This window comes from Etheostoma cragini, chromosome 19 (assembly GCF_013103735.1).
Source record: "Etheostoma cragini isolate CJK2018 chromosome 19, CSU_Ecrag_1.0, whole genome shotgun sequence".
Lineage (NCBI taxonomy): Eukaryota > Metazoa > Chordata > Actinopteri > Perciformes > Percidae > Etheostoma > Etheostoma cragini.
In genome coordinates this window covers 5,527,528-5,540,919 of record NC_048425.1, presented here as the reverse complement: position 1 = coordinate 5,540,919, position 13,392 = coordinate 5,527,528, and the positions used below count along the sequence as shown (strand labels likewise).

General features: G+C 34.0%; 3 protein-coding genes across 13 annotated transcripts in view; 2 read left to right on the top strand and 1 right to left on the bottom strand.

Moving 5' to 3' along the window:
• The window catches only part of intu (inturned planar cell polarity protein), a 41,849-nt gene that overhangs the window by 22,003 nt on the left and 6,454 nt on the right, over positions 1-13,392 (top strand). For 3 of the 7 annotated variants that reach the window (XM_034856333.1, XM_034856334.1, XM_034856330.1), the window contains 2 exons: positions 6,912-7,054; positions 7,841-8,485. In XM_034856333.1, coding sequence (XP_034712224.1) covers positions 6,912-7,054; positions 7,841-7,952 — 255 coding nt within the window. In that variant the 3' untranslated portion in view covers positions 7,953-8,485. Of the gene's footprint in view, positions 1-6,911; positions 7,055-7,840; positions 8,486-13,392 lie in introns of those variants that run through there. The other 4 variants (XM_034856331.1, XR_004654509.1, XR_004654510.1 and 1 more) reach the window with 4 other exon arrangements.
• The window catches only part of ino80b (INO80 complex subunit B), a 6,398-nt gene continuing 835 nt past the window's right edge, over positions 7,830-13,392 (bottom strand). Inside the window, exons 1-7 of one of the 4 annotated variants that reach the window (XM_034856352.1) lie at positions 12,255-12,502; positions 11,951-12,068; positions 11,073-11,247; positions 10,920-10,995; positions 10,814-10,883; positions 9,554-9,726; positions 7,830-9,442 (exon numbers count right to left, since the gene is read on the bottom strand). In XM_034856352.1, coding sequence (XP_034712243.1) covers positions 8,987-9,442; positions 9,554-9,726; positions 10,814-10,883; positions 10,920-10,995; positions 11,073-11,247; positions 11,951-11,990 — 990 coding nt within the window. In that variant the 5' untranslated portion in view covers positions 11,991-12,068; positions 12,255-12,502 and the 3' untranslated portion in view covers positions 7,830-8,986. Of the gene's footprint in view, positions 9,443-9,553; positions 9,727-10,813; positions 10,996-11,072; positions 11,248-11,950; positions 12,069-12,254; positions 12,503-13,392 lie in introns of those variants that run through there. The other 3 variants (XM_034856350.1, XM_034856349.1, XM_034856351.1) reach the window with 3 other exon arrangements.
• The window catches only part of aadat (aminoadipate aminotransferase), a 7,746-nt gene continuing 6,913 nt past the window's right edge, over positions 12,560-13,392 (top strand). The window contains exons 1-2 of one of the 2 annotated variants that reach the window (XM_034856345.1): positions 12,560-12,852; positions 13,239-13,310. In XM_034856345.1, coding sequence (XP_034712236.1) covers positions 13,244-13,310 — 67 coding nt within the window. In that variant the 5' untranslated portion in view covers positions 12,560-12,852; positions 13,239-13,243. The remainder of the gene's footprint in view (positions 12,853-13,238; positions 13,311-13,392) is intronic. The other variant, XM_034856346.1, reaches the window with a different exon arrangement.

Sequence of the window (13,392 nt, the reverse complement as noted above, 5' to 3'; positions counted from 1 at the left end):
AAAAAGTCATAGTATTGTATGACAAAAAAATAGTTAAAAAGTCAAAGTATAGTATGTCGAAAAAAGTCATAGTATAGTCAAAAAAAATGGACAAAGGTCATAGTATAGAATGAAGAAAAATGACATAGTATAGTACGTCGAAAAAAATTGACAAAAAGTCATAGTATAGTATGCTGAAAACTGTCATAGTATACTATGTCGAAAAAAATCATAATATAGTATGTCAAAAAAAGTCATAGTATAGTATGTCGAAAAAATAGATAAAAAGTCATAGTATAGTATGTTGAAAAAATAGATAAAATGTCATAGTATAGTATGTCGAAAAAAGGGGAAAGTCATAGAATAGTATGTCGAAAATAGTGGAAAAAAATGTCATAGTATAGTATGTCAAAGAAGTACACAAAATGTCATAGTATAGTATGTCGAAAAAAATCATACTATAGTATGTTGAAAAAAGTGGACAAAAAGTCATAGTATAGTATGTTGAAAAAAGTCATAGTATAGTATGTCAAAAAAGTCATCGTATAGTATGTAAAAAAAATACATAAAAAGTCATAGTATAGTATGTTGAGAAAGGTCTTACTATAGTATGTCGAAAAAAATTGACGAAAAGTCATAGTATAGTATGCTGAAAACTGTCATAGTATACTATGTCGAAAAATGTCATAGTGTAGTATGTCGGAAAAAGTCAAAGTATGTCTAAAAAATAGATAAAAAGTCATAGTATAGTATGTCGAAAAAATAGATAAAATGTCATAGTATAGTATGTCGAAAAAAGGGGAAAGTCATAGAATAGTATGTCGAAAATAGTGGAAAAAAATGTCATAGTATAGTATGTCGGAAGAAGTGGGAAAAAGGTCATAGTATAGTATGTCGTAAAAAGTTATACTATAGTATGTTGAAAAAAGTTGACAAAAAGTCATAGTATAGTATGTTGAAAAAAGTCATAGTATAGTATGTCAAAAAAGTAATCGTATAGTATGTCAAAAAAATAGATAAAAAGTCATAGTATAGTATGTTGAGAAAGGTCATACTATAGTATGTCGAAAAAAATTGACAAAAAGTCATAGTATAGTATGCTGAAAACTGTCATAGTATACTATGTCGAAAAATGTCATAGTGTAGTATGTCGGAAAAAGTCATAGTATAGTATGTCTAAAAAATAGATAAAAAGTCATAGTATGGTATGTCAAAAAAGTCATAGTATAGTATGTTGAAAAAAATGGACAAAAAGTCGTAATATAGTATGTCAAAAAAAGTCATAGTATAGTATGCTGAAAAATGTCATAGTATAGTATGTCGAAAAAAGTCATAGTTTAGTGTGTCAAAAATAAAGTCATAGTATGTAAAAAGAAAAAAAAAAAAAAAAAAGGCATAGTATGTGTATAGTATGTCGGAACAGAATCATAGTACAGTAAGCAAGTGCTTTGATGCGCTTATACCAATCACGCACCCGGGCATTGCATTCAAGTGTGGAGGCAATGGGGCAATGACACATTCACAAAAGACACATTCACAAATTCTGCAAAATCATTCTTCAAAATCAAATTTCTTTATTTGTCATATGCACAACAATTACAGTTAAGCAGTTGTTTCTTTTATAATCCTGTTTTGGCCTTCACTCTACATCGCCATGAATGACAATGCGCTAAACATGTCGTTATGTAAACATTCAAAACATCATAGTATAATATGTCGAAAGAAGTCATTGTATAGTATGAAGGAAGAAAGTCACATTATAGTTTGCAAAAAATCATAGAATAGTAGGTAAAAAAAAGTCATAGTATAGTATGTCGAAAAAATAGATAAAAAGTCATAGTATAATATGTCGACAAAATAGATAAAAAGTCATCGTATAGTATGTTGAGAAAGGTCATACTATAGTATGTCGAAAAAAATTGACAAAAAGTCATAGTATAGTATGTTGAAAAAAGTCATAGTATAGGATGTCAAAAAAGTCATTGTATAGTATGTCAAAAAAATAGATAAAAAGTCATAGTATAGTATGTTGAGAAAGGTCATACTATAGTATGTCGAAAAAAATTGACACAAAGTCATAGTATAGTATGCTGAAAACTGTCATAGTATACTATGTCGAAAAATGTCATAGTGTAGTATGTTGGAAAAAGTCATAGTATAGTATGTCTAAAAAATAGATAAAAAGTCATAGTATGGTATGTCAAAAAAAGTCATAGTATAGTATGTTGAAAAAAATGGACAAAAAGTCGTAGTATAGTATGTCAAAAAAAGTCATAGTATAGTATGCTGAAAAATGTCATAGTATAGTATGTTGAAAAAAGTCATAGTTTAGTGTGTCAAAAATAAAGTCATAGTATGTAAAAAAAAAAAAAAAGGCATAGTATGTGTATAGTATAGTATGTCGGAACAGAATCATAGTACAGTAAGCAAGTGCTTTGATGCGCTTATACCAATCACGCACCCGGGCATTGCATTCAAGTGTGGAGGCAATGGGGCAATGACACATTCACAAAAGACACATTCACAAATTCTGCAAAATCAATCTTCAAAATCAAATTTCTTTATTTGTCATATGCACAACAATTACAGTTAAGCAGTTGTTTCTTTTATAATCCTGTTTTGGCCTTCACTCTACATCGCCATGAATGACAATGCGCTAAACATGTCGTTATGTAAACATTCAAAAATCATAGTATAATATGTCGAAAGAAGTCATTGTATAGTATGAAGGAAGAAAGTCACAGTATAGTTTGCAAAAAATCATAGAATAGTAGGTAAAAAAAAAGTCATAGTATGTGGTTAAAGTCACAAAAGTCATATTACAGTAGGTCCAAAAAGTCACAAAAAAGTCATAGTATAGTATGTAAAAAAAAAAGTCATAGTATAGTATGTCGAAAAAATAGATAAAAAGTCCTAGTATAGTATGTCAACAAAATAGATAAAAAGTCATCGTATACTATGTAAAAAAAAAGTGGAAAAACGTCATAGTATAGTATGTCGAAAAAAAGTCATAGTATAGTATGCTGAAAATTGTCATAGTACAGTATGTCGAAAAAAGTCATATTTAGTGTGTCGAAAAAAGTCATACTATAGTATGTTGAAAAGTCACAAAAACGTGATCGTATAGTATGTCAAAACAGTCATAGTATAGTATGTCGAGAAAGGTCATTGTATGTAAAAACATCATGTTGAAAAGTCACAGTATAGTATGTTGAAAGGTCATATTATAATATGCCGAAAAAAAATAGTATAGAATGCTGAAAAAAGTCATAGTATAGTATGTGGAAAAAAAGTCGTAGTATAGTATGTAAAAAAAAGTCATAGTATAGTATGTCGAAATAATAGATAAAAAGTCATAGTATAGTATGTCGTAAAAAGTCATAGTATAGTATGTGGAGAAGGGTCATAGTATAGTATGTCGAAAAAAGTCATAGTATAGTACGTCGAAAAAAATTGACAAAAAGTCATAGTATAGTATGCTGAAAACTGTCATAGTATACTATGTCGAAAAAAATCATAATATAGTATGTCAAAAAAAGTCATAGTATATTATGTCGAACAAATAGATAAAAAGTCATAGTATAGTATGTCGAAAAAATAGATAAAATGTCATAGTATAGTATGTCGAAAAAAGGGGAAAGTCATAGTATAGTATGTCGAAAAAAGTGGAAAAAAAAGTCATAGTATAGTATGTCGGAAAAAGTGGAAAAAAAGTCATAGTATAGTATGTCAAAAAAAGTCATACTATAGTATGTTGAAAAAAGTGGACAAAAAGTCATAGTATAGTATGTTGAAAAAAGTCATAGTATAGTATGTCAAAAAAGTCATAGTATAGTATGTCAAAAAAATAGTTAAAAAGTCAAAGTATAGTATGTCGAAAAAAGTCATAGACAAAAGTCATAGTATAGAATGCAAAAAAAAGTCAGAGTATAGTATGTAAAAAAAAAATAGATAAAAAAACATAGTATAGTATGTCAAATTTTTTTTACAAGAAGTCATGGTATAGTATGCTGAAAACTGTCATAGTATACTATGTCAAAAAAAGTCATAATATAGTATGTCGAAAAAAGTCATAGTATAGTATGTCAAAATAAGTCATAGTATAGTATGTCGAAAAATAGATAAAAAGTCATAGTATATTGACAAAGGTCATAGTATAGTATGTAAAAAAAAAAAGTCATAGCATAGTATTAAAAAAAAAGTCATAGTATAGTATGTCGAAAAAATAGATAAAATGTCATAGTATAGTATGTCAAAAAAAGGGGAAAGTCATAGTATAGTATGTCAAAAAAAGTGGAAAAAAGTCATAGTATAGTATGCGAAAAAAAAGTCGTAGTATAGTATGTAAAAAAAAGTCATAGTATAGTATGTCGAAATAATATATGAAAAGTCATAGTATAGTATGTCGAAAAAAGTCATAGTATAGTATGTGGAGAAGGGTCATAGTATAGTATGTCGGAAAAAGTCATAGTATAGTACGTCGAAAAGAATTGACAAAAAGTCATAGTATAGTATGCTGAAAACTGTCATAGTATATTATGTCGAAAAAATAGATAAAATGTCATAGTATAGTATGTCGAAAAAAGGGGAAAGTCATAGTATAGTATGTCGAAAAAAGTGGAAAGTCATAGTATAGTATGTCGAAAAAAGTGGGAAAAAAAGTCATAGTATAGTATGTCGGAAAAAGTGGAAAAAAAGTCATAGTATAGTATGTTGAAAAAAGTGGACAAAAAGTCATAGTATAGTATGTTGAAAAAAGTCATAGTATAGTATGTCAAAAAAGTCATCGTATAGTATGTCAAAAACATAGATAAAAAGTCATAGTATAGTATGTTGAGAAAGGTCATACTATAGTATGTCGAAAATAATTGACAAAAAGTCATAGTATAGTATGCTGAAAACTGTCATAGTATATTATGTCGAAAAAATAGATAATAAGTCGTAGTATAGTATGTCGAAAAAATAGATAAAATGTCATAGTATAGTATGTCGAAAAAAGGGGAAAGTCATAGTATAGTATGTCGAAAAAAGTGAGAAAAAAAAAGTCATAGTATAGTATGTCGGAAAAAGTGGAAAAAAAGTCATAGTATAGTATGTTGAAAAAAGTGGACAAAAGGTCATAGTATAGTATGTTGAAAAAAGTCATAGTATCGTATGTCAAAAAAGTCATCGTAAAGTATGTCAAAAAAATAGATAAAAAGTCATAGTATAGTATGTTGAGAAAGGTCATACTAAGTGTATGTCGAAAGAAATTGACAAAAAGTCATAGTATAGTATGCTGAAAACTGTCATAGTACAGTATGTCGAAAAAAGTCATAGTTTAGTGTGTCGAAAAAAGTCATAGTATAGTATGTCGAAAAAATAGACAAAATTTCATAGTATAGTATGTCGAAAAAAATGGACAAAACGTCATAGTATAGTATGCTGAAAAATGTCATAGTATAGTATGTCAAAAAAAGTCATAGTTTAGTATGTCGAAAAAAGTCATAGTATAGTATGTCAAAGATGACACAAAATGTCATAGTATAGTATGTCGAAAAAAGTCATACTATAGTATGATGAAAAAAGTGGACAAAAAGTCATAGTACAGTATGTTGAAAAAAGTGGACAAAACGTCATAGTATAGTATGTCGAAAAAAGTCATAGTCAAGTATGTTGAAAAAAGTCATAGTATAGTATGTCGAAAAAATAGATAAAAAGTCATAGTATAGTATGTTGAGAAAGGTCATAGTATACTATGTCGAAAAAATAGATAAAAAGTCATAATATAGTATGCTGAAAAATATCATAGTATACTATGTTGAAAAAAGTCATAGTATAGTATGCCGAAAAAATAGATAAAATGTCATAGTATAGTATGTCAAAAAAAATGGACAAAACGTCATAGTATAGTATGCTGAAAAATGTCATAGTATAGTATGTCAAAAAAAGTCATAGTTTAGTATGTCGAAAAAAGTCATAGTATAGTATGTCAAAGAAGTACACAAAATGTCATATTATAGTATGTCGAAAAAAGTCATACTATAGTATGATGAAAAAAGTGGACAAAAAGTCCTAGTACAGTATGTCGAAAAAAGTCATAGTCAAGTATGTTGAAAAAAGTCATAGTATAGTATGTCGAAAAAATAGATAAAAAGTCATAGTATAGTATGTTGAGAAAGGTCATAGTATACTATGTCGAAAAAATAGATAAAAAGTCATAATATAGTATGCTGAAAAATATCATAGTATACTATGTTGAAAAAAGTCATAGTATAGTATGCCGAAAAAATAGATAAAATGTCATAGTATAGTATGTCGAAAAAAGTCATGCTATAGTATGTTGAAAAAGTGGACAAAAAGTCATAGTATAGTATGTAAAAAAAAAGATAAAAAGTCATAGTATAGTATGTGGAAAAAAGTCATAGTATAGTTTGTAGAAAAAGTCAAAGCATAGTGTCAATGTTAGGGGGAAAAATGGTATAGTATTTCTGGAAAATTTGAAACGACAAAGTATAGTATGTCTAGATGTTTTTTTTAATGTTTAAAATCATAGGTATAGTATGTTGATAAAAGTTATAGTATGATTAAAAGTCATAAAAAAATAATTTTATAGTTTGTCAAAAAAGTCACAATAATGTGATAGTATAAAATGTCACAAAAAAGTCATAGTTTAGTATTTTGAAAAGTTGTACAAAAGGGGGCCCTGCAGAAAACGTTTGGCAACCATTTAAAAGAAATCATGAAAAAGCCCCCAAAAATACTGTCATTGGGCCGGGGACAGCACTTTGATAAACTGTGGACTAGGTTGATTCCAAAGTTAGATTACATTTTATTTTACTAGAAGATGTAATCTCCTGATCTGTCTCTTTGGAAGCCTCCCCTCAGTCCTCTGTCAACCTTTGATAAACCAAGCGATTGTTGGTGTGATTGTGTGATTTCCTCTCCTGCAGGGCCGTCGGGCTGCAGACAGGCCTCAGGGCGCTGGTTGGGGTCTGGGTCCAGTAAAGGAACATGGGGTCCTGTTTCAGTGTAAACCTGAGAACTGGACCGACCAGAGGAAACCTGCTCCCACCATGACATACTGGGTTATAGGGTATTTCCGCTTCAAAGAATTTTATCTACAAGCCTTAAAGTTTTTTGAATATTGGGGTGATGATTAGTTATGCATCAGTGAAAATATATGTGGCTCCTGCAACAATTTAACATTTTGCTTTTACCTGGTCGGTGGTATATTGTTTTCAGGGAAATAATCCTTTTAATAGACTCAATATTGTAGATATAGTGATATAAATAATAGTCAAAAACAGTACAGTGTAATGAAGGAAAGAATAAATTCTAGGCCTACATGCAGCCAACATATCTGTGTTTCCTCAGTGAGTGGCACTTCATGTATGAGAAACCAGTAATGCTGTTTTCACCTCAGGCTGCTGTAAGAAGACGGTGATGAGTAGGCAGCTTTGGGATGGGATTTATCTTAAAGGGGAGGAAGAAAAAGCTTTTGAATGAAGGTCTGATTTGTCTTTGAGAGGCTACCAATTCCAGTCTTAGCAATTCATAGAGAAGAGACAGAGCACAGGAAGGAAGGAAGGATATAAAGGAAAAGGGTCATGGAATGCAAAAGACAATTTTTTTGTAGCTGGGCCCCAGAGGGAGATTTCCCTTGTGAATAAACAGTCTACCAGAAGTTAGCTTTTACTGTTTTTATCCAATGGTTTTGTAGATAGCCATAACTATTCTTTATAATCCCCTAGCGTAAATTAAGCTACATAAAAATCAAAGTCTATCAACTTCCAAGAAACATATTTATCTTTAGTCATTTATAGCATTGAGGTAACAGTCCATACGGTTTTCTTACCTCCCAATCTCTCTTGTCTTTTAGACGGATGTTGCTCGAGCCCGTCCCTCAAGAATTCTACGTGTGTTTCCATGACTCCGTGGCAGAGGTTCCTGTTGAGATGGCCTTCAGACTCTCCTTCGGACTGGCCTTTTGATTATTAGATCTGACAATAATGGACACAAAACTACATTTCTTGTAGCATGAGTCGTATTCTCAGCTAATCAGTTCAAACGGTTCTGCTTGTAAAACACCTGAGAGCAAACGTGGGGATTTTGTGTGAAGTCTGAATCTAACAATGCGCCTGTTTCAGATGAGAGCGTGACTCTGGTCTTACAGCAGCAAATACTGTATTAAAACCAGGTCGTTTTTGAGCCTTGTTGCTCAACAGATATGTGCCAGGTTTGTTTTGTATATGAAAAGCTTCTCATTCATTGAATACCTCAGACACTTTGGTGTAAGCCTCTGATAAGAGCAGACAAAAACCTGCTAAGTTTACTAAGTTGGACCAATAAAACCTTTGCTGTTGCACACATCCACATGTTGACAGAGCAAATAAGGTTGTACTGATATTGTCACAATTTGTATGCAGAAAGGCATTTTATTTGTTACTTAATTTAAGATGTACAGTTTTGTATGGAAATTGAGTCATGTTACAAAATTGAGATTAAAAATGCAATAGTTTCTCTTTTAATCTTTCAAAACAAATGTTCCTGTTATTTATATCCTTTGTCAGTTTTTACATACGTACATCATTATTTTACATTGACTAAATGAAGAACAGTCCAAGCTAGTGGAATTAATGCTACTCTTTCTCCAAACATACACAAAAATATTAATTTGATGCAGTCTTCAACCAATGGAAATCATATACATTGTATTATATTTGGTACACCGATTTAAAAAAAATCCTAACATTCCATAATGTACATAATTGAATTGTGTAACCAGCATCACTGCAGGGAAAACCATTATTATCAATATGACACAGCTACAAACAAGTGTAAATCCACATTCTTAGCCCAGACCAGATTCATGTTTAAAGTTCAAAATACACCTACCACATCTGTGGAGTCACGAGCATCTGTGTCACGTAAATGTCATTAAATGTTAAACCACGTCGACTGTATGCACCTTCATCACATCCCAACGTCGTAACGGAACCACATCCATTTAGGATCTATTCTTCCCTTAAAGTTTAAGCAGCAAGTTCCTCTTGTAACACTCGAGGCTGCAGAGGGGAACCCTGGTCTTTGAGCAGGAGTACTTCTTGAGGTTGGAGCAGCCGCTGGCCCCGCAGTTCACCGGGGCTGCTGGTGGAGGACAGGGGGGTGTTGGGACTGGAGCAGGGACCCCGATGGGGAAGGAGATAGCCATGCCCTGGGCGCAGTCGCTGTACCGGACCATGGGACACTGATTCTGCTTGGACTTCCTCTCTCTCATGCTTTTGATCTTGGCCTTGCTGGTTTTTGTCAGTCTCTCTATTGTCTGGTTCTTGTTCTCTTCTGCCTTCTTCGCGGCCTGCAGGCGTCTCTTTCGGGCTCGTTCCTCCCGCTTCTGCATCATCTCTGCCGTCATCTCCTTCTCCTTGTAACCCATGGGGAGCTCCAGGAGAGGCTGGCTCTGCTGCTTGTGTAGAAGGGCTTTCTGAGCACATACAAAGAAATTAAATCACACTCAGGGATGTAGGTTTATAGCTGCTTTAAGCATTTGATTGATCAATAGAGAACGGAAGGGCAGGTTTCTGCCTTTGCTCACCTGTCTGGCCGTGAGCAGAGATTCATCCACCTCCTTCTTGAGCTCTCCGTTGTCGTCCAGCTCTCCCTTCTCCAGAGCGTCCAACCACCTCTCCTCCTCGTCTACAGGGACGCCCAGCATGGAGTCTGAGTCTATGTCTGGCATAGGAGACACGGCCAGGTTGCTGTCTTCATCTGAAACAGAACAAACAAAATAAACATGATGCGTTTATTGTCCAACCAAAACCCTAATTGACAGATTTTAACTGTGCACCTGAGTTATTGATTTGAAAATTGTAAAAAAAAAAAAAAAACTCTGTTCCAGTCTGACCCCTTTTCCAAGTTTTCTATATGAGAAATGTAGGTTGCTGTTGACAAAATTGCCCAAAAATAACACGGGTAGTTCCATGCAACGCTCTTCAAATACAATTCAAATGTTTAATAGAAGAAAAAAAAAGTCTACATTTTTTGACAAACGAGGAAAGTCAAATACATTGAAAGCAGAAAAGCTTCAATGTGAGCCTTGAAAAAAGCATCAACAAAATATTATCACCTTGTTTTTTCAAAAATGTAAAAAATCTTGAAAAAGGCATGGAAAAAGGTGTTGAAAAAGTTTTTTTTACCCGAGGGTTAAGCTTTTGTTTAGCGTACAATAGATGTCTGAAAACCCAATAAGGTCAATTTCTACATCCGTAATAGAGGTAACGTATTTTAGAGTACAGTACCAGTGTTTTTTTTTTTTCAATTTTAGTTAGCTTTAAATGTTTACATCAATGTGATACAGGTTGTAGCATTGTTCATTGGTTTTATATTCTTACTGTTTGAGGGATCCAATGGTTTCCATTCATTTCCACACAGCAGTGGTTCCCAACCTTTTTGCCTTGTGACCACTTAAAATTAAATAAAGTTTACTTGTGACACCTGGCCTCAGTGTGTAGACATGAGTTATGAGCAGTAAATAGATTTTTCTCTAAAGACCAAAAGATATAAATAGTGTCCAGTATTTCACGAGAAGAGAAATGTCAAAAACTAAACAATTTTTAACTAGGGGCACGAGGATATGGTCTCAAGGAAACCATTGGTAATAAGTGGGTAAAGGCATCGATTGTTGATTTCAGTCAGCTCAAACTACATTCAGAAAGTTGATTCATTTACCTGTAATGAAGCCTTTAAGACCAGGAACCAGAAACTTATAACCTCTATCACAATGTTAAGATATATAAACCACAGATACTCTAATAACTTTTCATCAAGCTCCAGTATGTAGTAATTTGTAACTTACCCAGCCAGGCCCGATACTGCTCCAAAGGCACAGAGGGCTCATCGTCGTCCTCATCATCCTCATCATCATCATCATCGTCGTCGTCGTTATCATCATCATCGTCGTCGTCATCAACATTATTAATAATCATCAAGGGGGAGGGAGGACAAGCCACACCGGGATGCACGGTGAAGGTGGGAACACTATAACAGATAGAAACAGAATCTCGCTGAGTGATTAGGTTTCTATGAAACGGAGTACTACTGACATCCTGCCTCACCTCTTGGTCCCCAGCGTCTGTCCTCCCAGTTTGATCTTGAGTCGGAGCTGTGGGGGAGGCCGAGGAACCACCACAGGCTCAGGGGCCTCGGTGAAGCTGTGGTGCTTCTTCTTGTGCTTCTTGTGTTTTTTGTGTTTCCGCTTGTGAACGCTGTGCAGGCTTGAGCCACCTTCACCTGCAGAAGACGAGGGAAAAGCAACAAATACATGCTATAAACATGTATGAACTAAGACATTGTGATTGCCATTTCGTCGCCATGTCAGCCAAGAAAATTTGTATAAAAGCAAAAACAATTATCAGTCCAAGAACATTTTACTGTTGATATTTGGTAGACTGCTCACAACAAATTTGCAACAAAAATTGACAAAAATATGACATTTGAGTTTTAAAAATTGTTACCTTCCACTGTGACCAAATGATGGAATAATAAATTGAATGTACTGTATTAGTTGCTAGTTTATTATTTACACTTATAAATACCTATACAACAGTCCTGCTTTTATTTTCATTTACAAGTATAACTGTTAAGACTATGATACAGCGGCACAAACTACAACCTTCAACATTATAACCAATGGAAGTAGGAGTTAGAAGAGGATTAGCTTTTGTAGCTTGTGCCTAATAACTGAGTGTATATTTCGGCATAAGGAAAGCCAGACTGCGTATCAACATGATTAATTACGTGCTATAATGGTATAGAGGCTACTTATTTATTTTTTAAAGATTTTTTGGGGGCTTTTCCGCCTTTAATGGACAGGACAGCAGGGTGAGAAAGGGGAAAAACTTGCAGGAACTCGTCACAGTTCGGACTCGAACCCTCGACACCTCTGTGTAAAAACCAACTGACCCAACCCGGCCACATAATCGTGTATACTTACAGAGAAACCTGGGATGAATCATGTCTTTCCTTTTCCCCATTGAAACGACGACAGGGATGTAAACACCAAAGACAGGACAGCCTCTACATGGCAGCAGAAATCTCGGTTATCTGAAAAAGTGAGAGAATCCAACATTAATACGTTAACGTTACAGTATGCAGCAGTTACATTGACGTGAGATTATCTTAAAACAGACAGCATATTTCATTCCTATTTGTATACGGTTTGTTTGGATGAGGCCGTCAGTTTAAGCCACAACTGTAACGTTAAGTCAATTGCCTTATTTAGCCGGGAGATCACTCACATTTGCTAGCAAGCATTCAATGTCTGAAAAACTTCCATAGCAAAAATAGATTCTAGTTACCAGTTTAAAAGAAAATGATGTGGCACAGACTGCAAGCCTGAAGCTACTTTGACTGTACCGATTTAAAAGTAAGCTAACATTAGACAGTTCGTCCATAGACAGTATATTAGTTTGTCATACACACACACGGTGTACTGCATAGCTCTAATGAAGGCTACGCTAACAACACGGAAGTTCACCTTCTTCGTCATTTCCGGTAATTCGGAGCCCTTGCATTCTTATTAGTCTGCTTCCCGCTAGTGGAGAAAATATAAATGGAGGACGCTCACAATGTAGCTAGCTAAGTACTGAATGTGAACAGTTGTGGTGGCTTGAATTGTACAGCCATAGACGCTTTAGTTTTCGGCTCTAGGCTCTTTGGTATAGCGAAGTTGGTGTTAGCCAGCCGAAAGCTCTGGTAGCAATAATTGTGCATTTGCTTTACATCTTGGGTAATGTAGTTCACGTAACGGACGCAGCAGGTTGACCACTGTAAATCTTGGTGTACCAAGAAACATTATCCAGAAGCCACCGGGGTGATCAAGCCGAGCTACGCAAGGTCAGTTACACAGGCCGAACGTGCTCGAGTTAAAACCATAGATTGTATATTAATAACAGTCTATGGTTAAAACCGTAACTGCCGTTAAATGTATTGAGTATACTTTATGTTTACCTGTTCATTGTAGTGATTACTTTAAAGTAATTTGCGTTGTGAAAGAGTCATTCAAACTGCCTCCAAGCATGTTGAAATAGGGAATTATTTGTATATCAAGTTGTCTTTAGTCACATAGAGTTGATTTCATAAGTTACAGCGTTTTAATTTTAAAATAAAATAAGATTATAACACAAACGCTCCCCAGTGGAAGCTGCATAAACATATAAATCCAATGTTATAGTACGTATCAGTATATGAGGATAAACATGTCCGATTTAACAATTTCGCAGGAATCATGAATTACGCTCGGTTTCTGACAGCCGTCAGCGCGGCTAGAAAGCCCTCCCCGATCAGAATGCTTAGTAAGTATTTATTGTGTGTGTGTGTGTGTGTGTGTGTGTGTGTGTGTGTGTGTGTGTGTGTGTGTGTGTGTGTGTGTGTGTG